The following is a 24753-nucleotide window of genomic DNA, read 5'->3' on the forward strand; positions in this document are numbered from 1 at the left end:
GATACACAGTACCGCATTGTCATTGAAGGGGAAATATCACCGCATTGACAGAGGATATACGTTAACGCAGTGTCGCTGAAGGGGAAATATTACCACATTGACAGAGGATACACAGTACCGCATTGTCATTGAAGGGGAAATATCACTGCATTGACAGAGGATATACGTTAACGCAGTGTCGCCGCTGAAGGGGAAATATCATCGCATTGACAGAGGATACACAGTACCGCATTGTCATTGAAGGGGAAATATCACCGCATTGACAGAGGATATACGTTAACTCAGTGTCGCTGCTGAAGGGGAAATATCATCGCATTGACAGAGGATACACAGTACCGCATTGTCATTGAAGGGGAAATATTACCACATTGACAGAGGATTAACGTTACCGCACTGTCACTAAAGGAAAAAAATTACCGCATTGTCACGGAAAACATATTGGTATTTTTGTCAGAGAATGATATATGTTACCGCATTGTCAGGCAAAGTGACATGACACCTCATTGTGACTAGATACACATGAGTGCATTGTCACAGGGACCATAATGTCAACATATACTATAAACCACGAATATTTGATACATGTTTGCATCAGGAAATCGTCATTTGATTTATGTTTGCAATGGTATTAACCTACAGACAGTAAACAACACTACCGTAGTACAAGACTATCGTAGAACAACACTACAGTAAAAGAGCACTACAGTAGAACAACACTTCCGTAGAACAACACTACCGTAAAAAAAACACTAAGTAAAAGAGCACTACAGCAGAACAACAATACAGTAAAACAACACTACAGTAGAACACCACCACAATAGAACAACACAACAGTAGAACACCACAAGAGTAGAACAACACAACAGTAGAACAACACAACAGTAGAACACCACAAGAGTAGAACAACACAACAGTAGAACACCACAAGAGTAGAACAACACAACAGTAGAACACCACAGTAGAACAACACTACAGTAGAACACCACAGTAGAACACCACAAGAGGAGAACACCACAAGAGTAGAACAACACAAGAGTAGAACACCACAGTAGAACAACACAACAGTAGAACACCACAGTAGAACAACACAAGAGTAAAACACAACAAGAGTAGAACAACACAACAGTAGAACACCACAGTAGAACAACACAACAGTAGAACACCACAGCAGAACAACACAAGAGTAAAACACCACAAGAGTAGAACAACACAACAGTAGAACACCACAGTAGAACAACACAACAGTAGAACACCACAGTAGAACAACACTACAGTAAAACACCACAAGAGTAGAACAACACAACAGTAGAACAACACAACAGTAGAACAACACAAGAGTAGAACAACACTACAGTAGACCAACACAGTAGAACAACACAGTAGAACAACACTACAGTAGAACACCACAGTAGAACACCACAAGAGTAGAACACCACAGTAGAACAACACTACAGTAGAACACCACAGTAGAACAACCACAACAGTAGAACAACACTACAGTAAAACACCACAGTAGAACAACACTACAGTAAAACACCACAGTAGAACAACACTACAGTAAAACATCACAAGAGTAGAACAACACAACAGTAGAACACCACAAGAGTAGAACAACACAACAGTAGAACACTACAGTAGAACGCCACAGTAGAAAAATACAACAGTAGAACAACACAACAGTAGAACAACACCACAGTAGAACAACACAAGAGTAGAACACTACAGTAGAACAACACTACAGTAGAACACCACAGTAGAACAACACTACAGTAGAACACCACAGTAGAACACCACAAGAGGAGAACACCACAAGAGTAGAACAACACAAGAGTAGAACACCACAGTAGAACAACACAACAGTAGAACACCACAGTAGAACAACACAAGAGTAAAACACAACAAGAGTAGAACAACACAACAGTAGAACACCACAGTAGAACAACACAACAGTAGAACACCACAGCAGAACAACACAAGAGTAAAACACCACAAGAGTAGAACAACACAACAGTAGAACACCACAGTAGAACAACACAACAGTAGAACACCACAGTAGAACAACACTACAGTAAAACACCACAAGAGTAGAACAACACAACAGTAGAACAACACAACAGTAGAACAACACAAGAGTAGAACAACACTACAGTAGACCAACACAGTAGAACAACACAGTAGAACAACACTACAGTAGAACACCACAGTAGAACACCACAAGAGTAGAACACCACAGTAGAACACCACAGTAGAACACCACAAGAGTAGAACACCACAGTAGAACAACACTACAGTAGAACACCACAGTAGAACAACCACAACAGTAGAACAACACTACAGTAAAACACCACAGTAGAACAACACTACAGTAAAACACCACAGTAGAACAACACTACAGTAAAACATCACAAGAGTAGAACAACACAACAGTAGAACACCACAAGAGTAGAACAACACAACAGTAGAACACTACAGTAGAACGCCACAGTAGAAAAATACAACAGTAGAACAACACAACAGTAGAACAACACCACAGTAGAACAACACAAGAGTAGAACACTACAGTAGAACAACACTACAGTAGAACACCACAGTAGAACAACACTACAGTAGAACACCACAGTAGAACAACACTACAGTAAAACATCACAAGAGTAGAACACAACAGTAGAACAACACTACAGTAGAACACCACAGTAGAACAACACAACAGTAGAACACCACAGTTGAACAACACTACAGTAGAACACCACAGTAGAACAACACAACAGTAGAACACCACAGTAGAACAACACTACAGTAAAACACCACAAGAGTAGAACACCACAACGGTAGAACACCACAAGAGTAGAACAACACAACAGTAGAACACCACAAGAGTAGAACAACACAACAGTAGAACACTACAGTAGAACGCCACAGTAGAAAAATACAACAGTAGAACAACACAACAGTAGAACAACACCACAGTAGAACAACACAAGAGTAGAACACTACAGTAGAACAACACTACAGTAGAACACCACAGTAGAACAACACTACAGTAGAACACCACAGTAGAACAACACTACAGTAAAACATCACAAGAGTAGAACAACACTACAGTAGAACACCACAGTAGAACAACACAACAGTAGAACACCACAGTTGAACAACACTACAGTAGAACACCACAGTAGAACAACACAACAGTAGAACACCACAAGAGTAGAACAACACAACGGTAGAACAACACAGTAGAACAACACTACAGTAGAACACCACAAGGGTAGAACACCACAGTAGAACAACACAACAGTAGAACAACACAGTAGAACAACACAACAGTAGAACAACACAACAGTAGAACAACACAACAGTAGAACACCACAAGGGTAGAACACAACAGTAGAACAACACAACAGTAGAACAACACAACAGTAGAACAACACAACAGTAGAACAACACTACAGTAGAACACCACAGTAGAACAACCTTACAGTAGAACACCACAGTAGAACAACACTACAGTAAAACACCACAAGAGTAGAACAACACAACAGTAGAACACCACAGTAGAACATCACAACAGAAGAACACCAGAGTAGAACAACACTACAGTAAAACACCATAAGAGTAGAACAACACAACCGTAGAACACCACAAGAGTAGAACAACACTACAGTAAAACACCACAAGAGTAGAACAACACAACAGTAGAACACCACAACAGTAGAACACCACAGTAAAACAACACTACAGTAAAACACCACATGAGTAGAACACCACAACAGTAGAACAACACTACAGTAAAACACCACAAGAGTAGAACAACACAACTTTTAGAACAACACTACAGTAAAACACCACAGTAGAACAACACTACAGTAAAACACCACAGTAGAACAATACAACAGTAGAACAGCACAACAGTAGAACAACACAAGAGTAGAACAAAAGAGTAGAACACTACAGTAGAACAACATTACAGTAGAACACCACAGTAGAACAACACAACAGTAGAACACCACAGTAGAACAACACTACAGCAAAACATCACAAGAGTAGAACAACACAACAGTAGAACAACACAGTAGAACAACGCAACAGTAGAACACCACAGTTGAACAACACTACAGTAGAACACCACAGTAGAACAACACAACAGTAGAACACCACAGTAGAACAACACTACAGTAAAACACCACAGTAGAACAACACAACAGTAGAACACTACAGTAAAACACCACAGTAGAACAACACAACAGTAGAACACTACAGTAAAACACCACAAGAGTAGAACAACACAACGGTAGAACAACACAGTATAACAACACTACAGTAAAACACCTCAAGAGTAGACCAACACTACAGTAAAACACCACAGTAGAACAACACTACTGTAAAACACCACAGTAGAACAACACTACAGTAGAACACCACAAGGGTAGAACACCACAGTAGAACAACACTACAGTAGAACACCACAAGGGTAGAACACCACAGTAGAACAGCACAACAGTAGAACAACACAAGAGTAGAACAACCTTACAGTAGAACACCACAGTAGAACAACACTACAGTAGAACACCACAGTAGAACAACACTACAGTAAAACACCACAAGAGTAGAACAACACAACAGTAGAACACCACAGTAGAACATCACAACAGAAGAACACCAGAGTAGAACAACACTACAGTAAAACACCACAAGAGTAGAACAACACTACAGTAAAACACCACAAGAGTAGAACAACACAACAGTAGAACACCACAACAGTAGAACACCACAGTAAAACACCACATGAGTAGAACAACACAACAGTAGAACAACACTACAGTAAAACACCACAAGAGTAGAACAACACAACAGTAGAACAACACTACAGTAAAACACCACAAGAGTAGAAGAACACTATAGCTAGAAAAACACCACAGTAAAACACCACCACAGTAGAACACCATAGTAGAACAACACGTCAGTAGAACAACACCACAGTAGAACAACACAACGCGTTGTGTTGCTGGGGGCGATCTCTGCGCTCCTGGGAAATGCGGTCATTGAGTACTCGTGTGAGGCGTTTCTCACAACCGCTGCTTTGTGATGACTAACATATGTCGACACATTTCTCTCCTCTGGTATACATATATGTTAGCCTCCTACATCATAGCATCACCAAACGGGTGACGGTCAATCAAGCTATATGACCGTGACGACGTATGACATACGCAACGTGGTCTGTTTCGGTTCGATACGGGGCTGCTTATTTCAATGATATTGTATGAAGCGTTTGTAAAATATAGGCCGCTATCTAAAACAGTGATGATTGGACGCTGTTATGTTATGATGGTTAAAAATTGGTTTGTTCATCAAATAAACCAATGATGTGTATAATTAAAAACTCATTCACTCCGACGTAATCATATCGGTTCAGTACACATATATTATAATGTGTATAATTACATCCATTCAATATCAGTGCGTCCTAATTATAGCTGTTACTTAAATATTACATTTACCAAACACGCGTTAATATTCAATTATCCATGTATTTTATGTTTATCCACACATATTAGCGTAGTAACTCGTCATAGGATGCAGACATGTTCTTTTAAACAAGTACATAAGCACATGTAGGTGTCACTTAGGGCAAATGCCTCTGTTCACCAAGTAGTGAATGGGTACCCGGTAGGATGTGATGATAATGTCTAGAAACTTTTACTACCACTATGGACACGTGAAGATCCGCTAATAGGTCCTCAGCAACCCATGCTTGCCGTGAAGATCCGCTAATAGGTCCTCAGCAACCCATGCTTGCCGTAAAAGGCGACTATGATTGTCGTAAGAGGCGACTAACGGGATCGGGTGGTCAGGCTCGCTGACTTGGTCGATGCATGTCATCGTATCTCAATTAAGTGGATCGATGCACATGATATCAATCACTGGATCGTCTGGTCCAGACTCGATTATTTACAGACCGCTGTCATATAGCTGGAATATTGCTGAGTGCGGCGTAAACAACAAACAAACAACAAATAAGGAAACATAAGCTTTACAACAGTCGCAGAGCGGGTGACACACAGTTATGATGTGGCTTTGAAAAACCGATCCCTTGTCACCAAATCTTCCCTTCAACCGACACAGTTTATTCAGTATATTTGAAGACTGCACCGATGCCTACGTGCATGGCGTGAGCGGGCTGCAGGTCAAATGTTTGACATGCGTTGGCGTGCAGTACGTCGACTGATCAGTACCGTATTTACTGTATTTAGAGCCTGGTATCGGGTAATGTATGGAAATAAGACTCGTTCCTCCAATAAAAAGGGCTCCGCTGCATAAAGTGATCTTAGCGCTGGGAATGGCTTAAGTCTATGTTAAAGTATAGGAGTTACGATCGATTTAGAGCTGAGATCGCTTTGAGCAAACGCGCCCCGCGGGTCAGCTACAGATAGGAGTTTCCCATTTCACATTTGAATCACATGAAGATTCCTGAACTAACAAATGAGCCAATCCTTCTCTAATATGGTCCAAGGTTTTAGAATGAAACGTACAGCTAAAGGAGCGACACCAAAGACTAGAAGACCTAAATTAACACGTGACCTCAATAAGGCACAGTGGAATTCTCTTTTTACACTCGTAACCAGTGTTATAACTACTACCACAGTATTCCTATCGAACGCATGACGCGAAACAAAGACTTACGATTAGACCCACGGGTTCGTAACACTCAAAAATTAATGCTACGCTAATTTAAGCCTCGATTTTGGTATGACGCAAAGCTTGCAATGAGCGGTCGATGGCTACGTTTATATTAATGAAAGGAACGCACTCTTAGTAAAGGAAATGCGGTATGACGCTGTCTTCGCTTAGGTTTGTTAATACGGTAAATATAGAAAAAAACGTTGTGTTCATGTTTCGGGATTTAGAAAAAAAGATACTTATCAAGAAATGTTATTCGATTCGTATGTGAATGTTAAAATAATTGTTTTTCATAAAGCTATTATTTTAAATTATTAGGGGAAATCATTGATTAAGATATAGGTCTATGTGTCTTTTCCACTGACATTAGTAATAGTAATTTATTATATAATTAAAATCAACCGATTTGCATAAAATACTTAAATACTGCTCAAAAGAACGATCGACTTTCACTTGTTTTCGTTATGACGTAAGTGTTAACCTACGAGGACATGACCTGTATCACGTGACCGAGGAGAGCACGAGGCCGCGTGCTGACAGTCAGACATACAAAACACACCCAGCATCCAGTCGTCGGAGAAGTATGGGTCAAGTTGGACCCATGTTTTTACGAATATACTCACTCTATCGCCACAAGAGACTACAAGGGATGACCTCAGTTCATGATATGCAAGTAGTGACTGGCTATAGAGATTCTTTTTGTCTGGATTTGTATCATTCCTAGTCCAAACTATCGATTTGGTGCGTTCCACTTCATCTGGCATGATGCAAAGGCTCTCGCGATTCCAAGATGTCTTGCCTTTAGGGTCAAGGCGCACGGATGTTTTTTCAGCTGGAATGGTCAGACTGTTTTCAGACGAAGTGTTTAAAACGGAATATCAGGATCGAGAACGTTCAAGATCTGTGACATCGTTTTATTACCAGAGCGCTATCGATCAGACAGCGGCCAAGGTATTGTTTATGAAAATGCATAATATTGTTCGGTTTTCGTTCACATTGTTGTTGTTATAGAACCAAAATCATCATCTGAGTAATTTTATGGAGTTGTCAGTCAACGTGTAATCATATATTTAGACGTGATGATTGGTGTATATATAAAATAATTGCGATGTCATTTGTATAAACATGATTCATGGTGAAGCTGCCACAGTAACATTCTTGGTTTTAGAATCAGCTGGTCAGTAATCAGACTTAAATCATTTCTTCTGAGCCCAGAGAATCACATCACCACTGGTCAAGGTTTCTTCAGAGACGGATGACATTTATAATTAACTACTTGTTCAAGACTTTAGTTCATTAATAATGTCGCAGCTATATCAGTTTAACAAATACCCGACATCTTTCTGGGATACTGACTTGAAACAACACAATTGAAGTGCTTACTTGGGTACAAGACATCCTTTCACACCCAGAACATCTACGATATTTTTATGAGTAAACATTTGGTTTGTTTAGTCAAGGAAAAGTAACCCTTATGTTTTAAACACAACTAATGTAACTAATCTTAATATTTAAAAAATATGAAGTATGGTAGTATATTATGATTTCTGTTAGGTAAATTTAGCATGTTTCATTAGGGATGGCTCATGATACATTCCAGATAAAGTAAAACAATGTCAACAATCTTCGTTTAAATTTGAATTTGTTGATCTCCAATGACAAGAGTATAAGTACAATCTACAAGCATGTCATTTGACGTCATTTTCAGGAGCCAATAAAAAATTGTACTAGATTCATGCTATAGACTTGTGGCTAACATCACATACTGTCAATTATGGTTATGGTAATTAGACTGTGTTATACATGGTATAATGGATTCAAATATTGGAACAGTAAATGGCTGAATTCTATCAGGTAATTAACATAATTCTTTTTCAGCGTGTTCAATGATTCATATCAGTACTCGACGGGTATCACATCATGGGCATTTTTCAGCCTTATTACTTATAAAACATGTACATTGTGATTCACTGTCAGATGTTCAGTGGCAGTCAGGGGCGATCCGGTAGCCTAGTGGTTAAAGTGTTCGCTTGTCAAGCCGAAGACCCAGGTTCGATTCCTGACATGTACAATGTGTGAAGCCCATTTCTGGTGTCCCCCATCGTGATATTGCTGGAATATTGCTAAAAGCACCGTAAAATCAAACTCACTCACCCAGAGGCAGTCAATCAGTAAGACATTTACACCATGAATATGTGTGCTGCTGCCATAGTGAAAGCTAAGTATTCCAACATACCTCAGAGCCAGTTTTCCCTTTGTCATTTTTGTAGAGACACTGTGGTCACTCTGTGACTTCCGCCACTAGTTCGATGTGCAAGCCTCGTGACATTTGTTTGGATCCTTCATAGAGAAGATTATTCCAGTTCGTATGCTATTTTGAAGAGTATATCGGGGTTTTACCTGGACTTAAGAAAGTGGGGGTCCAGGGGACTCCCAACAATTATTTTTACAGGCAATATGAGGGTCCTGTAAGGAGAGACCCGTGAAGATTCCAGGGTAGAATAGGTCTTCAGCAACTAATGCTTGCCGTAAAAGGTGACTATGCTTGTCGTAAAAGGCGACCAACGGAATCGGGTGGTCAGGCTTGCCAACTTCGTTGATGCATGTTATCGATCCCAATTGCGTGGATCGATGCTCATGATATTAATCACTGGATTGTCTGGTCCAGACTCGATTATTTACAGACAGCCGTCATATAGCTGGAATATTGCTGAGTGCGGCGTTAAACAACAAAGCAACCAACCTGTAAGGTAATGAAGTGGTGTAGTGTACTGTATGTTTAGATAATTACTTTAGAGTCTAGAATAAATCAATGATCATATGGAAGAAATAACAGACACACATACCTGGTCTTGTTGCATTTTAGGCACAATGAATATTATTGTGCGTCCCTGAGGACGTAGGGGCATGGATGGCCCAGTTGTCTGAAGCGCTGCGATTCGCTGTGCAGAGTTGTGTCCCTTGGGCATGCCAGAAACCTATGATTGTGGGTTCGAACCTTGTCTCGCTCCAATTATGTTTCTAGGTTTGTACCGTACCCGTGCTCGTGGGTTTCACCGAAGTAGTAAACGTCTAAGACCTGCATCACTTCGGGCTTTCCTCCCACAGTAAGCATGGTAAGCTGACATGCCGTGATATAACTGGAAAACTGTCACTCACCCTTAGGACGCAGTATTTTTTTTCTATGTCCATTCTCTACATTTGTGTAAACTGTGGCATGGTATATCAGTGGGCTAGCACTATAAATTGGCATCAGTCCGGACTAGTACAAGCAGACACACACACACACACACGTGTGCATGCATGTCGCTATATAAGTGCAGTAATCTTGGACATGATGTCAAACCCCCTTTCACCTCGCCTAACTGTCAGTTTGTTTCAGTATAAATGGCTCAACTTCAGCCCTGTTCCTTCATTGGAGCTAATTACATGAGTGTAGGTGAAACTAAACAGGAAGCTACCAGAGCCCCAGATTAAGCAATTGAGTTTTTACAACATGTACAATAGGGTTTCTATTTTAATTGGGTTATTACATTTTTCATTGGGTAACCAATATTTTTGCATCTGTGTACCTGTCAGTTCTGGAGACTCTTGGTAATCAACATTTGGGATCCAGGACATTAATTTAAAAACGGGTTCCCAGGGTGAGCTGTACCAGATAAAAATAGGCACTGAAAATGCAGTTTGACTTTTGTAATGCTATTTTATGTTAAAATCAAGGGAAACAACTGTATCGTGATTCACATTACAAAGTGGTAAACATTTGTGCATTTCACCCATTACATTCAACGGCAGTATTGACTGATGACTTCCCAGACAAATTAGTGGAATTTCACCTACGGAGGGTTTCAAAGGAGAAACTGTCAATATGTTGGTCGGGTAGCCTTGTGGTCAAAGCGTTCGCTCGTCATGCCGGAGACCCGGGTTCGATTTCTAACATGGGTACAATGTGTGAAGCCCATTTCTGGTGTCCCCTGCCATGATATTGCTGGAATATTGCTAAAAGCGGCGTAAAACCTTACTCACTCACTTACTCAAGGCGACGGGGCTGATTTACGCACGCGCACTTGGTGCAAGCTCGTGGTATGACTGCTCAGGGATGGCAAGTAGAGCTGAGTATTGCTTGGTGTCTTGCCATATGATTTGTATCACGATACAGTTTTATGAAGTTCCAGGGTAGAACAGGTCTTCAGCAACCCATGCTTGCCGTAAAAGGCAACTGTGCTTGTGGTAAGAGGCAACTAACGGAATCGGGTGGTCACTCACTGACTTGGTAGGTGCATGTCATCATATTCCAAATGTGTGGAACGGTGCTCATGATGTCAATCACTGGATTGTCTGGTCCAGACTCGATTATTTGCAGACCGTCGTCATGATACACAACATCAAATAGTAAGAAATGATGAAAAGAAGTCCAAGTTAGTCCAGCATTTTCTTTATATCAGTGCATGATACACAATATCAGCAGTTGTATGAATATGAATATGAATATATATATATATATATATATATATATATATATATATATATATATATATATATATATAAACAATGTGTCGTAAGCATGTTAAGCACTTGGTGTGATATCACTGAAGTGTGTCATAATGAAAGTCCCACAAAGAGAAAGTCAGCTCTTTTATTATTTCACATCACTGTGATAAGCCTCAAAGAGATTTATTACATAATTTCATTTAGCATGTTTAGTAAATGTAACACGACACGCTGTCATTCTGACTGACTTACTGAGGTAACTCATAGCACAGCTTTGTCATCCAGTGATGATATATTTGAATATATGTGTTGTAAACAAGCTACAACAGATGTTCCCGTAGAGCAAGTTCAGCATACATACATACTTACCTCTCTTTTTGAGGAATTATTTTATTCCACGATACAGGCGGTTGTTGTTGTCAGTGAAAACATGTTCATACACTGTTTGGCCCTCACTCTATGAAGGTTCATACTCCAATGAACTCACACAAAGTGAAAGTCAATTCTTCGTTGAACCTATCACTCTTTTGGGTAGTGTGACCGACCTCTTGTCCAGAAATGAAGCGGCATGTCGCTTAAACTTCACATAATAAAATCAGGTTGCGTTGAACATATATTCAACATGGACTGTGATGACATATGTGACAAGAAAAACAACTATTTTTGTGCAGTGATGTGGACTTTGAACTTCAAAACCTGAAACCAAATTCAATTAATATTTTTTCAGTTTCATTGGTCTGTTGACGAACCCTATTAAGATACACAGTGCAAACACATCCGATCAGATTTCATAACGGCTGCATGGTGCAATTTGAACATGAACATGATGAAAGCAAGACAAGTCGTACATTCATTCAAACTTCTTTGACACCACCGGGTAGTGTCGGCACGTATGTTGATGCGGGAGGGATTGGCTCTAGGGGGAAACAAGGACAACATCGGCATCACTGTCCCAGCACGATTAAAACTCAACATATAAACAACAAATACACAATGAGCGGTACACCTGCTCTGACAATACAACGCGACGAAGTCAGAGCAGAGTTTCCAGCTCACACACATACGTGAGCTCCAGCTCTGGATGTTTCCTGCGAGCAGCACATCGTGAAGTACACTCTGACTATCAGAACACATGTAAACACATACAGTCAAGTCTCGTTATTCCGACATTCAGCTTAGTCCGGCACTGATAATATCAGTGCTATTTAGACCCCTTTAATCCGACAGTCTCACACTCCGACTCCAACAGACCTAATTTGCAACAAATCATACTTTAATCAGTCTCATTAATCTGACACAGTGATCAGCGTACTCCGTGGTCATCTGCCTGCGAGTACACAGCCCATGTTTTGATGCGAGACGAGTCGGCTGGAAGCTGCATATTTCAACGGCTGCAGAGATAAACTTGCTTAACAAAAAACAATTAAAGTTTAAATAAAGAAAACAGGATTAATCACATGCTTAGATTATCGCAATAATATCAGTTTCGTTTAGTTGTCCGATTTTCAGTCACAGACGTTGATACCACATAATTTTGTTTTTTCGACATACTCGTTAATCCGACATAATCATATGCAACCGAGCATGTTGGATTAATGGGACTTGACTGTATATAGTGATAAACAATATTGAACAGACGAAGAGACAATGACGTTTCCCTGGACTTATGGACGTGATTACTGACACAGACCAGGGGATAATCAGTTAGGTCCAACCCGTGAAGATCCGGGTCAGAATAGGTCTTCATCGACCCATGCTTGTCGTAAACGGTGACTTGTCGTAAGAGGAGACTAACGGGATCGGGATGTAGATCACTGGATTGTCTGGTCAAGACTCCATTATCTACAGACCGCTGTCATATAGCGGGAATATTGCTGAGTGATGCGTTAAACAACGACAACAACAACTGACAGTAGGCAAGTGGTTTAATCATTTTCTCATGAGGAAAAGGATTCGATTCCCCACATTGTTGCAAATATAATGTGTGACGCCCATGCTGCTTCCGTCACCCATTTATTAGTCTATCAGTGAATCTCTCAAATTTTATGTCATCATGTAATACAAGAGAGTCTTTACCTGTGCCAAACAGGTTCTTTGTTCTTTTGGAAAATCATATTGATATGCAGCTATGCTGTGACACAAGGCAGTTCGAGTTACAGCCATTGACAACCAACATAATGTTGGCATAACTGCAGATAGAATTCAACTCTCTTCAAGCATGAAGACTGATGTTATCTGTAAGTAGCAGTGTCTTGGGGTTATTATAGGTAATAAATGTTCCACAAAACTGACGTTTTTAATAAAATTGTTTGAACATGTTGAATAGACAACGAACGGCAGGTAACTGACAGTGGCTTGACATGCTTGACAATATTAGACACAGTGTTCCCCTTTACCGGTTAATACCAGTTTTTATCCGGCAAAATTACTCAATTAGACTAGGACAGGTAATTCATGTGACTGCCAGTCCGTTAGACGAAAATCTAGTCTCTGAAATTAACATATTTTACAGAAAAAACAGTTCTTAAATTATAGTTATAAAATATTATAAAAATGAGCCCATAGACTTTCTTAATTTTCAGATACTAGACTTGCCAGACATTATAATTTATAGACTTGCATGGGCTGTGTTGGATATATTTGTTTCAGGGTCTGTATGACAGACTACCAGTCTTTTTATAAATCTTTTGTTCAGCAAAGCAATTGCTGGAATATTGCTAAAAACGGCGTAAAAACATACTCACTCACTCGGTTTGTAGACAGTAACAAGCAGTGCCTTAGTGTAAAAAGTACTGCTAACAGTTTCAGCAGCAGAGCCATTAGTGAAGTCATTTGATTGTGACGTCATGGTAGCCAGTGACGTCACAATGGTCTGCAGTATCTCCTGTGGGAGCCAGTCTTGGATGATAAATTGGATAACTAACCATCAGCTTGCTGGGACCATTGTTATTTCAGACACATGTTGAGAAAACATCTTGTTGATGGTCTTATGCTAATGAACTCGAGTGCAGAAACGTCATGGGAATCCAGGTTAATGGGACTGACAGGAATATGTTACGATGTTAGAACAGTTGCCCACTCACAGCACTTAGTATGCTGCACAACAAACCTCATCACTCCACTTGTAATGTGTAGTTTTGTTGAAGATAATCTGGATACAGATGGCATGGTATGGGACTAGTGGTTATGGTAGATGTAATTAAACAATGTCAGGGTCACTAACGGTCGTCTATTTCTTATAGGAGGACTCACTGTAGGGGGACTCACTGATTTGGGTTCTGTTGTACAAAACAACCTTAGCACTACGACTGTCGTAAGTCTATGTTAAGGTATGGGAGTTACGATCACCTTAGTGCTAAGATCGCTTTGTACAATGGTTGGTTGGTTGGTTTGTTGTTTAACGCCGCACTCAGCAGTATTACAGCTATATGACGGCTGTCTGTAAAAAATCGAGTCTGGACCAGACAATCTAGTGATTAATGTCATGAGCATCGATCCGCGCAATTAGGATCGATGACGTGCATCAACCAAGTCAGCGAGCCTGACCACCCGATCCCGTTAGTTGCCTTTAACGACAATCATTGTCACCTTTTACGGCAAGCCTATTCTACCCCGGAATCTTCACGGGTCCTTTGTACACTGGCACTCTTGTGTCCATTCTCTGCCCACTTACGCCAAGATGATCTTTACACCATACTTCAACTTAGGCTTACGATAGTCTTAGTGCTAAGATCACTTTGTACAATGGCTCCCTTGTGTCCATTCTCTGCCCACTTACGCCAAGATGATCTTAACACCATACTTCAACTTAGGCTTACGATAGTCTTAGTGCTAAGATCGCTTTGTACAATGGCACCCTTGTGTCCATTCTCTGCCCACTTACGCCAAGATGATCTTTACACCATACTTCAACTTAGGCTTACGATAGTCTTAGTGCTAAGATCGCTTTGTACAATGGCACCCTTGTGTCCATTCTGTGCCAACTTACGCCAAGATGATCTTAACACCATACTTCAACTTAGGCTTACGATAGTCTTAGTGCTAAGATCGCTTTGTACAATGGCACCCTTGTGTCCATTCTCTGCCCACTTACGCCAAGATGATCTTAACACCATACTTCAACTTAGGCTTACGATAGTCTTAGTGCTAAGATCGCTTTGTACAATGGCACCCTTGTGTCCATTCTCTGCCCACTTACGCCAAGATGATCTTAACACCATACTTCAACTTAGGCTTACGATAGTCTTAGTGCTAAGATCGCTTTGTACAATGGCACCCTTGTGTCCATTCTCTGCCCACTTACGCCAAGATGATCTTAACACCATACTTCAACTTAGGCTTACGATAGTCTTAGCGCTAAGATTGTTTTGTACAATGGCACCCTTGTGTCCATTCTCTGCCCACTTACGCCAAGATGATCTTAACACCATACTTCAACTTAGGCTTACGATAGTCTTAGTGCTAAGATTGTTTTGTACAATGGCACCCTTGTGTCCATTCTCTGGCCACTTCCGCCAAGATGATCTTAACACCATACTCCAACTTAGGCTTACGATAGTCTTAGTGCTAAGGTTGTTTTGTACAATGGCTCCCTTGTGTCCATTCTCTGCCCACTTACGCCAAGATGATCTTAACACCATACTCAACTTAGGCTCACGATAGTCTTAGCGCTAAGATTGTTTTGTGCAAGTGAGCGCTGGTCTAGAAGTTGATGTTCCAGTAATTATGATAATCATCAACTGCTAGTTTGATTACATCCTAAAAATTCTGTTTGCAGATATATAAAGGAGATTTTGAATGACTTCAATCAAATCTGCCCACACTGGCAATTGCTCCCCTACGAGGCTAGTCTTCCTTATGAATATCATTTTAGATATAAAAACCTCTTGTCAACATGGTTGACATAGTCAAGGTCAGGTCATGGCCCTGTGGCTCAATTGGAGCTAAGTAAAACATGTTTACTGACCTGTGTGGAAACTGACAATACATTGACTTGTTTTGTAAAGCATGGTAGGACTTCAGTCAAAGGAGGTCAAGTCTCTCTTTTCAGAATTCTTGGCACATATATGAATGGTTCATTGTTTTGTCCAATATCTGACATGTCTCAATTTTAACTGCTACCCTGTTAATTCATCACAGGATAAGGATAATATTTATTGCAGAAACGTTCCATTACGGGACAGATGCAATTTTTAAAGACAAGACATTATGATTCATATGTACATATATACACACATACATAATTTACATTCCTGTAGACACATACAAAAACAAAGTAATCAATATTACATATTTGATGATATTTTTATACATAAAATGTCAACGGTTGATTATGAAGGGGTATTTATTGTTTGAAATTATAGATATGGAAACATGTTTATTTAAATGTGGAATGAGTGAATGAACTGTTCAGCATCCTGATTGAACTGAGACTCAAACCAAGTGTGCAGTTATCAGACTAGACTTGCACAAGTCTCCAAGGCAATAATTTCTTTGTTTAAATCATAGTAAATAGGGGTGGTCGGGTAGCCTAGTGGTTAAAGCCTTTGCTCGTTACGCCGAAGACCCGGGTTCGATTCCCGACATGGGTACAATGTGTGAAGCCCATTTCTGGTGTCCCCCACCGTGATATTGCTGGAATATTGCTAAAAGCGGCGTAAAACCATACTCACTCTCTCACTCACTCACTCACTCATAGTAAATAATCAGAACAAGTTGTGCTTCATAAGAGACTGGAGTCCTTAGACTAATATCCACATATCTAGACTTGCCTATTAGGAGGATAGAAATACTACACATCCATGGAGTCTTCTTTCAGTACAGCCTTGGAGCAAGGCTATTATCAGATGTGTGAGAGACTTAGACTTTTTGCCTGCATGGTCTTAATACTATGTCAGCTGATGTGGCAGTTTTTACCCATGTAACCATGATAAAAACACTGGCAGATAAGGTACAAGTTCATATACCCTTCTGGAAATGCCAATCCTCTTACCTATGAGAATACATTGATGGATTATATCATATAGAAACTGAAGACCTATGAAATGCAGTTTAGCGAACTTATCCTAGTACGTCTGATTGTAATGCAAGGTCATTAACTCTGGATGTGTGTATGTCGTCGGCTAGCTGTCAGTTAAGATGTTTGTGAAACGATTTGTTAACGATACTGATGAAGACATGTCAGACAAACTGGTGAAAATGATGCCAATATCACCTTTGTTGCATAGCTGTCAACCCCTGGATGTCTACATGAGAGAAGCCAGGATGCAGGGGCTGAGAGTCCCGCTGGGTCCAGGGTAGACTAACATTTAGTCTCTGAAATCTTATATTACACAATATCCTTCTTGACTCTAAAAATAAAATAAAAATTCCCTATGCTGATTTGTGGAATATAGCTAGCTTGAGCTGGCTAGACTTGCTTTTGTATGCATTTCTAGATTATTTTTTTTTCATAAAATAAATATATTCCACGGTCATGGTGCAGGACTAGGTCCAGGGCTAAGCCCTGGTAGGGGGGCACGCGAGATGCGTGAGAGTTGACAGGTATGTCATAGTTGTGAGGCTTGGGAGTTGGAGACCATTTGTAGCCCATTTTTTGCCTAAGTAAGGCTTAATCAACAGGATCAGGTGGTCAGGCTCGCAGACTTGGTTGATGCACGTCATCGTGTCCCAAATGAGTGGATTGATGCTCATGATGTCAGTCACAGGCCAAACTTGATTATTTACAGACCTCTGCGGATAGCTGGAATATTGCTGAGTGCGGTGTTAAACAAGAAACAACCAACCAACCATGTGGCTGCCAACCCTTCTATATGGGAAGGGAAAGGCTCTCACCAAACTATGATCATGCTATATATAGAGAATCACATAAACAACCAACTCCTATATCACGGGAGCTGTGAACCAGTAATACTGAGTAGTCTCCGCCACCGATGAAGAAGCTCCTGGGTTTAGAATGCGAGTGTCTCAGACACCATGGACACTAGAAGTAGGAATGTCTCCACGAGGACCTGTAAGTGTCCAGTAGGAGAGCCGGCCAGAATGGTGCCACCCAATCTAGTTTGACCTTGGTGAGATGTAAACAAGCTTATCTACAGGGGAAATACTAACCTCATTCAGAGGTCTGCTATTGATAGCTGCTGAGAACAAACAAAGGTCTCGTAATAGACACACTGATTGTAAGTACATGTGTTGGCAGCATTCTAGCCTTGCTCCAAGGCTGTACTGAATGATAAATACATCAGAGCTCCAGATAACTTTTTGAGCTATTGCGTTTTTACTCGAAGGTTTCTATTTTAATCAGGTTATCACATCACTTTATTGGGTTTTTCCCAAAATGAGCTCACATTTTGAGATTTCAAAAAATAAATAAATGTTTTAGATGTATATAACCGTTCTAACTAAATGCATGTCTTGGAGAGTAAATTAGCTTGTAATTGTGTAATGGAAACACAATTACGCATGCTGAAAAAGTTTCATTGGGTCTTTACACATGCTGTTTTTGTACTGGTACATTTGGGTTTTTCATTTAATGCATGCCTCTCTGTACGCAAGTTAATTGAAAGTAATTGGGTTTTGAATAGTTTTGGGGGGTATATTACGCAAATACGCAGCTCAGCTCTAGCTCTGGTCCATGGATGTGTAGGAATTCTCTCCTTATAACATGCAAGTCTAGATAATCAGACAGAACTTCTAGGGACAACTTATGCTTATCATTTACAAGTAGAGATTGCTGCAGTGCATCAATTGTTCCCCGCCATATAATGTCATATGCAGAGGGAGGAAGTGTAAGCTATGGGGGGAGAGGATTGGTGTAAAGTACAAATTGGTTGTTATTAACATGATTAATGTAGTTATTTTAGTGTAGTTTATTTATGTTTCAAGGGTTTCACTGTAGTGATGAACGTCTGAGACCTGCATCACTTCAGGCTTTCCTCCCAAATTAAGCTGACATGTCGAGATATAATTGGAATACTATTCAAAGTGGCATTAAGCACAACTCGCTCACTCACTCACTCACTCACTCACTCACTCACTCTTGTGTACAGTTCCGTTTGGTTAACTGGGTTTGTGTTGTGATTACTTCTGGTTTAGATTTGAAGTATGTTTAGAAGAATGTTGCTGTGTTCAACCCAAGCATCGTGAATATCTCTTGCAACCGTATTATATTTTAGGACAATAATTGCAAACTACAGAACAACCTGTTCATTTCATATGCAACCAGAAGCAAATAACATATGCGGCTGTGTAATCTCTGCCGGAAGTTAAAACAACTGGCAAAGCAATAAACCATGTAGAACCGTAAACCACCGCCTGAAACGGTATAAATCACACATTACACACAGTGAATTACTTGAAACAATTCTGTGCTCAACTATGCATAGCAATGTACCATACGTGGTCCAATTACGTGGATCGTGCTCATGATATTAATCACTGGATTGTCTGGTCCAGACTTGATTATTTACTGACTGCCGTCATATAGCTGGAATATTGTTGAGTGCGGGGTTAACCAACCAACCAACCAACCATCCAGCCAACATGTGTTGTAATACTTATTAAAATCCTGGTATTTAATTGTGTTGAAGAAAAAGTTGCAATAGCAGTGTGAATGGAGGAAGATTGAGTGCGCATTACATGTTTGACTTGAATTACTCCCTGGAATGGTTCTCGCTGTCTGCCCGAATAACATGCGATACATTGCATCGGTAGTGCGCAATAGAGCTATTCGGGTAAGGGAGATAATCACTCTCTCAAAACCCGCGCCAGTTTACAGCTTGAATGAGATACGATACAGCATTGCAAGGTCAGTGCGGAATATAGCTATGTGGTATACTAGGCTTATAGCTAAAGGAGATAATCTCTCAATGTGCAATAGTATATTCTTACCAAACATAGACCAGTTAACTTTAGCGAAAGGAGATATATTTCTCATAAACATTTTTAGCTGTTTTAAAAACAAAATGTACAAATTGAATGGATTATTTATATGATGAAACATGGCAAAATCACAGAATGTGAAAGGCAGTTTGTTAAAACATGTCCAGATTAAGTCACTCTCATTTCATTTTAAAAGTTTTTGTATGGTTTGTTGTTTAACGCCGCACTCGGCAATATTCCAGCTATATGACGGCGGTCTGAAAATAATCGAGTCTGAACCAGACAATCCAGTGATTGATACCATGCACATCGATCTTCGCAATGTTGGATCAATGATATGCATCAACCAAGTCAGCGAGCCTGACCACCTGATCCCGTTAGTCGCCTTTTATGACAAGCATCATTTTAAAGACTTTTTATGAAGACAAATTTATAAGAGAACCCAAAATGGCATTCTCCTTCAGTCAAAAACAAACTTGCCCAAGAATAAAATCACTGAATTATGATTTAAACTAATGATCATTTGCTTGGAGCCTTGTGAAAGTCTAGCAGCAGTCCTCATACAGGCTGCTTCAGTGAGGTGAGTGAGTGAGTGAGTGAGTGAGTTAAAATTGGATTGAAAGTCAAAGGCAAAACTCTGTTTGACAAATTTGGTTTATAGATTTTACTGTAGCCCAAAACAATAATTGGAAAACAAAAATGAATATAATATAAACAGTCTTCAATTTTAATCACTATCCTAAAGCCTGAATTTAGTAAAATTCTGTTCAGTCGAGTCTGGAGGGTCAGTGAGTGGTTAAAGCATTCGCTCGTCACACCGAAGACCTGTGTTTGATGCCGACTTCTGTACAATGTGTGAAGCCCATTTCTGGTGTCCCCACTGTTATATTGGTGAAATATTGCTCAAAGCGGTGTAAAACAATACTCACTCACTCAGTAGAGGATAAGCCAAGTTCATGTGTATTAAGGTTTTTGTGCAGACTGTGAAGTTAATTTGTTATTATTCCAGCTGCTCTTTCGTTTTTCATGCTGATGGATACAATTATTCAAATTGGAAAGAAAAAACTCGGACCATTGTATGTAATCTGGATCAAATGCACAGTGCGTAACACAACACAACACTACACGTTATGTACTTCCATCAGTATTCACCCACCTGTATATATTGTATACATGTCTGTCGAACTGTGCTGTATATATTGTATACATGTCTGTCGAACTGTGCTGTATATTTTGTATACATGTCTGTCGAACTGTGCTGTATATATTGTATACATGTCTGTCGAACTGTGCTGTATATATTGTATACATGTCTGTCGAACTGTGCTGTATATTTTGTATACATGTCTGTCGAACTGTGCTGTATATATTGTATACATGTCTGTCGAACTGTGCTGTATATATTGTATACATGTCTGTCGAACTGTGCTGTATATTTTGTATACATGTCTGTCGAACTGTGCTGTATATTTTGTATACATGTCTGTCGAACTGTGCTATATATTTTGTATACATGTCTGTCGAACTGTGCTATATATTTTGTATACATGTCTGTCAAACTGTGAAGTCTTTGAAGTCCTTGTATGCTATAAATGATGATACACTCACGTTAATGGTCCTATGGATGGTTTGGCAGGATATAAGGAAGCTTTTGTCTGCCTGTTTTTTGAATATTATGACAGTCTGTAGTATTAACCAGTTAAACATGTTTGAGTTGGAGAGAGAGGCCTGGTGCAAACATGGCCAGTTTCACTTTCCAATATTTAGTCCTGAAGATTTGTGTCTGGCTACAGCAATGTAGAGTGTACATTTTAAACAATTCAGCATGGAACATGCGGAGGTTGTCATTGCTAAAAACAAACTCAGAAGCTGGCTGGCTGGTTTGTTGTTTAACGTTGCTCTCAGCAAGATTCCAGCTATATGACGGCAGTCTCTATATAATCCAGTCTGGACCAGACAATCCAGTGGTTTATATTATGACCATCGATCCATTCAGTTGGGATCGATGACATGAATCAACCAAGTCAGAGAGTCTGAACACCCGATCACGTTAGTCGCCTAAGTCTAAGGAGTCATCAAGTGTAAGAAGGACCATATTTCATCATTCAAACAGGTTTTTGTTTGGGAGTTTAAAGCTTTGTAATATCTTAATCTATTAAAACTCAGTTTCGCATATATGAAAGACATGCCCAATTAACATGTGCCATGCAGTTTCGGCATGTTCAATAGTATCAGCACCATTTGGTCGATATTTCCACAATAAATTATCAGAGTATAAGAGTGAGTGAGTGAGTTTGGTTTTATGCCTTTAGCAATATTCCAGCAAAATCCAGGACACCAGAAATGGGCTTCACACATTGTACCCATGTCGGGATTCGAACCCGGGTCTTCGGCGTGACGAGCGAATGCTTTAACCACTAGGCTACCCGACCGCCCCTCAGAGTATAAGAGCACTATGTAGACTTACCATATGGCCTGCTATGGCTGCTGCCTGTTGTTGTACCACAAGGCCTGTCTAACCCACCAATACACACTCAAGGCCGTCATGTATGTGCATGTCACAGTGGGTCTTCCTGTAATTATGATATGCACAGAAAGGTTATTGAGTTTACATCGCAGTCTTCTTTCACTCACATGACGGGTTGCCAGTAGAGGGTAATGTCCAAGTAATTCTCCATTCCTTAAAAATAATGTCCTAGTCTACTTTTACACGTTGACAAAATATTCTGTTGTGGAAAATATTTGAAAAAATAAACCAGATCTCTTTGTAGACTGTATTTATTCTTCGTGAGTCGCCCGTGCGTGATGCACAAGGAATGTGTTCTCTGCTGCTGTTGCTCATGCACAAAGCTGCGTTGCAAGCTGACATTAACTATGCATGGTACACGGCTCTTCAAAATTTCGTTGGGTCCTAAACTAGTATTTATCAATCGCTTGCACATTGTCAATACATGCTGACGGAAATAATAGCATATACAGAGCCCCGAACAAGGATATATATACTGAACAACAAAAGTTCCTGTGACATTGAATAAGATTTAATGCAACGTTATGTTTTTTTACCAAATCTGAAACAATTTCGGTTTGCAACAGATAAAACACTCTTGTAAGTGTTCAAATGGTTTAATTTGCCCTACTGACTTCAGAAAATGTGTGATTTCATAAAAAACATGAACATGCCAAAATGTCAATTTACAAATCAATAGCGTGTGTGTCCACATCTGGTTGCGATGCAAGCAACACATCTTCGTCTCATGGAATGGACCAGGCGTCGCACAAAGTCCTGTGGGATATCTGTCCATATCTGCTGGCACATGTTTCGAAGTTCCTGGAGTGTCAGTGGAACGTGTGGTTGAGGTCGAAGGTGCCGATTTAACACATCCCACATGGGCTCGATTGGTGAGAGATCAGGGGAGCGTTGTTTTGTTGAAGAGAATCCTGAACAAGTCGAGCAATATGAGGCCGGGCGTTGTCATTTTGAAAGGTAATGCCATGACGACGCAAAAACGGTAGAACAACAGGGCCGATGATCTTGTCGCGGTAGCGCTGTCCATTGAGATTTCCCTCTACCACTATCAAACGCTGTAATCCCACCCCATACCATAACCCTGCCACCCCCAAACCAATCTTCTTCCATGACACAATGATTGAAGTAACGTTCACCTCGACGTCGGTACACTTGAATCCGTCCATCGCTGTGTGTGAGGTGAAAACGAGACTTGTCAGTGAATAGAACTTGTCCCCAGTGCATGGCCGTCCAGCGTAGACTCTGTCTGCAGAACTGTAGATGTGCTTGATGGTGAATTCATGTCAAAATGGGACGTCTGGCAGGTCTTCTGGCGACAATCCCTGCACATCTGAGGCTACGACGTACGGTTTGTGAAGATATTTGTCGAAATACAGGGATGCTTCTTGCAGTCACTGTTGCTGGCTGGAATGGATTTCGCAGTTGTGTTGTTCGAATCCAGTTGTCTTGTCGATTATTGGCTATGTGTGGCCTGCCACTCTGAGGATGGTCTCTGACTGCATTCGTCTGTTGCCAATGTTGCCATAAACACCAAATAGTGTTTCTGTGGACGTTAAATTGTCTTGTAACATCACGTTGACTCGATCCTGCTTCAAGCATACCAATGGCTCGCTCATTTTCGGACAGGCGTGGCATTTCGTAATGTTGAATAATTGCGTAATTTGGTTGTTTTTCTGAGGGGTTGTTGTCAGCATGATGCTCAACAATGCATATGGAATCCTGTTAACGCACAAGTTTTTATCATGTTTATACCAATTCTTGGGTAGTGAAATGCATGGGGCTTGCATAAAAGTCAACTTTTGCATGGAATGCATGCTTTTCTGTAGCAGTTGCGTTTTTGTGACTTGATTCCATACATGTACTACAATTTTGAAAACCCAACTTGTTTGAAAAATACACTAATATATTGGTGTCACAGGAACTTTTGTTGTTGAGTATATATTACCTGATTTTTTTCTCTCTCGTTTATCTAACTGCTATAAATATGAACAGTGTTGACGGTTACCTGCTCTAACACAACATATATACATGTTATTTTGAGCTTTTAAGCATTAGGCAAAATTATGAAAATATTTAATAATTAATTTGACACCATACCTTCATGTGCCGCTGTAGCTGAGGTTGACAATTACACATCCTCAAAAAAAGAAATTATTCACTTGTCAATAAATGTAAAA

At 40.1% G+C, this 24753-nt stretch overlaps 1 protein-coding gene across 1 annotated transcript in view; it reads left to right on the plus strand.

The window, feature by feature from the left end:
- The first annotated feature begins 7202 nt into the window (after positions 1-7202).
- Positions 7203-24753, plus strand: part of LOC139472516 (branched-chain alpha-ketoacid dehydrogenase kinase-like) — a 67533-nt gene continuing 49982 nt past the window's right edge. The window contains exon 1 of the mRNA XM_071254991.1: positions 7203-7629. Coding sequence (XP_071111092.1) covers positions 7441-7629 — 189 coding nt within the window. The 5' untranslated portion in view covers positions 7203-7440. The remainder of the gene's footprint in view (positions 7630-24753) is intronic.

The sequence above is a fragment of the Haliotis cracherodii genome, unplaced genomic scaffold (assembly GCF_022045235.1).
Source record: "Haliotis cracherodii isolate W230 unplaced genomic scaffold, xgHalCrac1.p SCAF_24, whole genome shotgun sequence".
Classification (NCBI taxonomy): Eukaryota; Metazoa; Mollusca; class Gastropoda; order Lepetellida; family Haliotidae; genus Haliotis; species Haliotis cracherodii.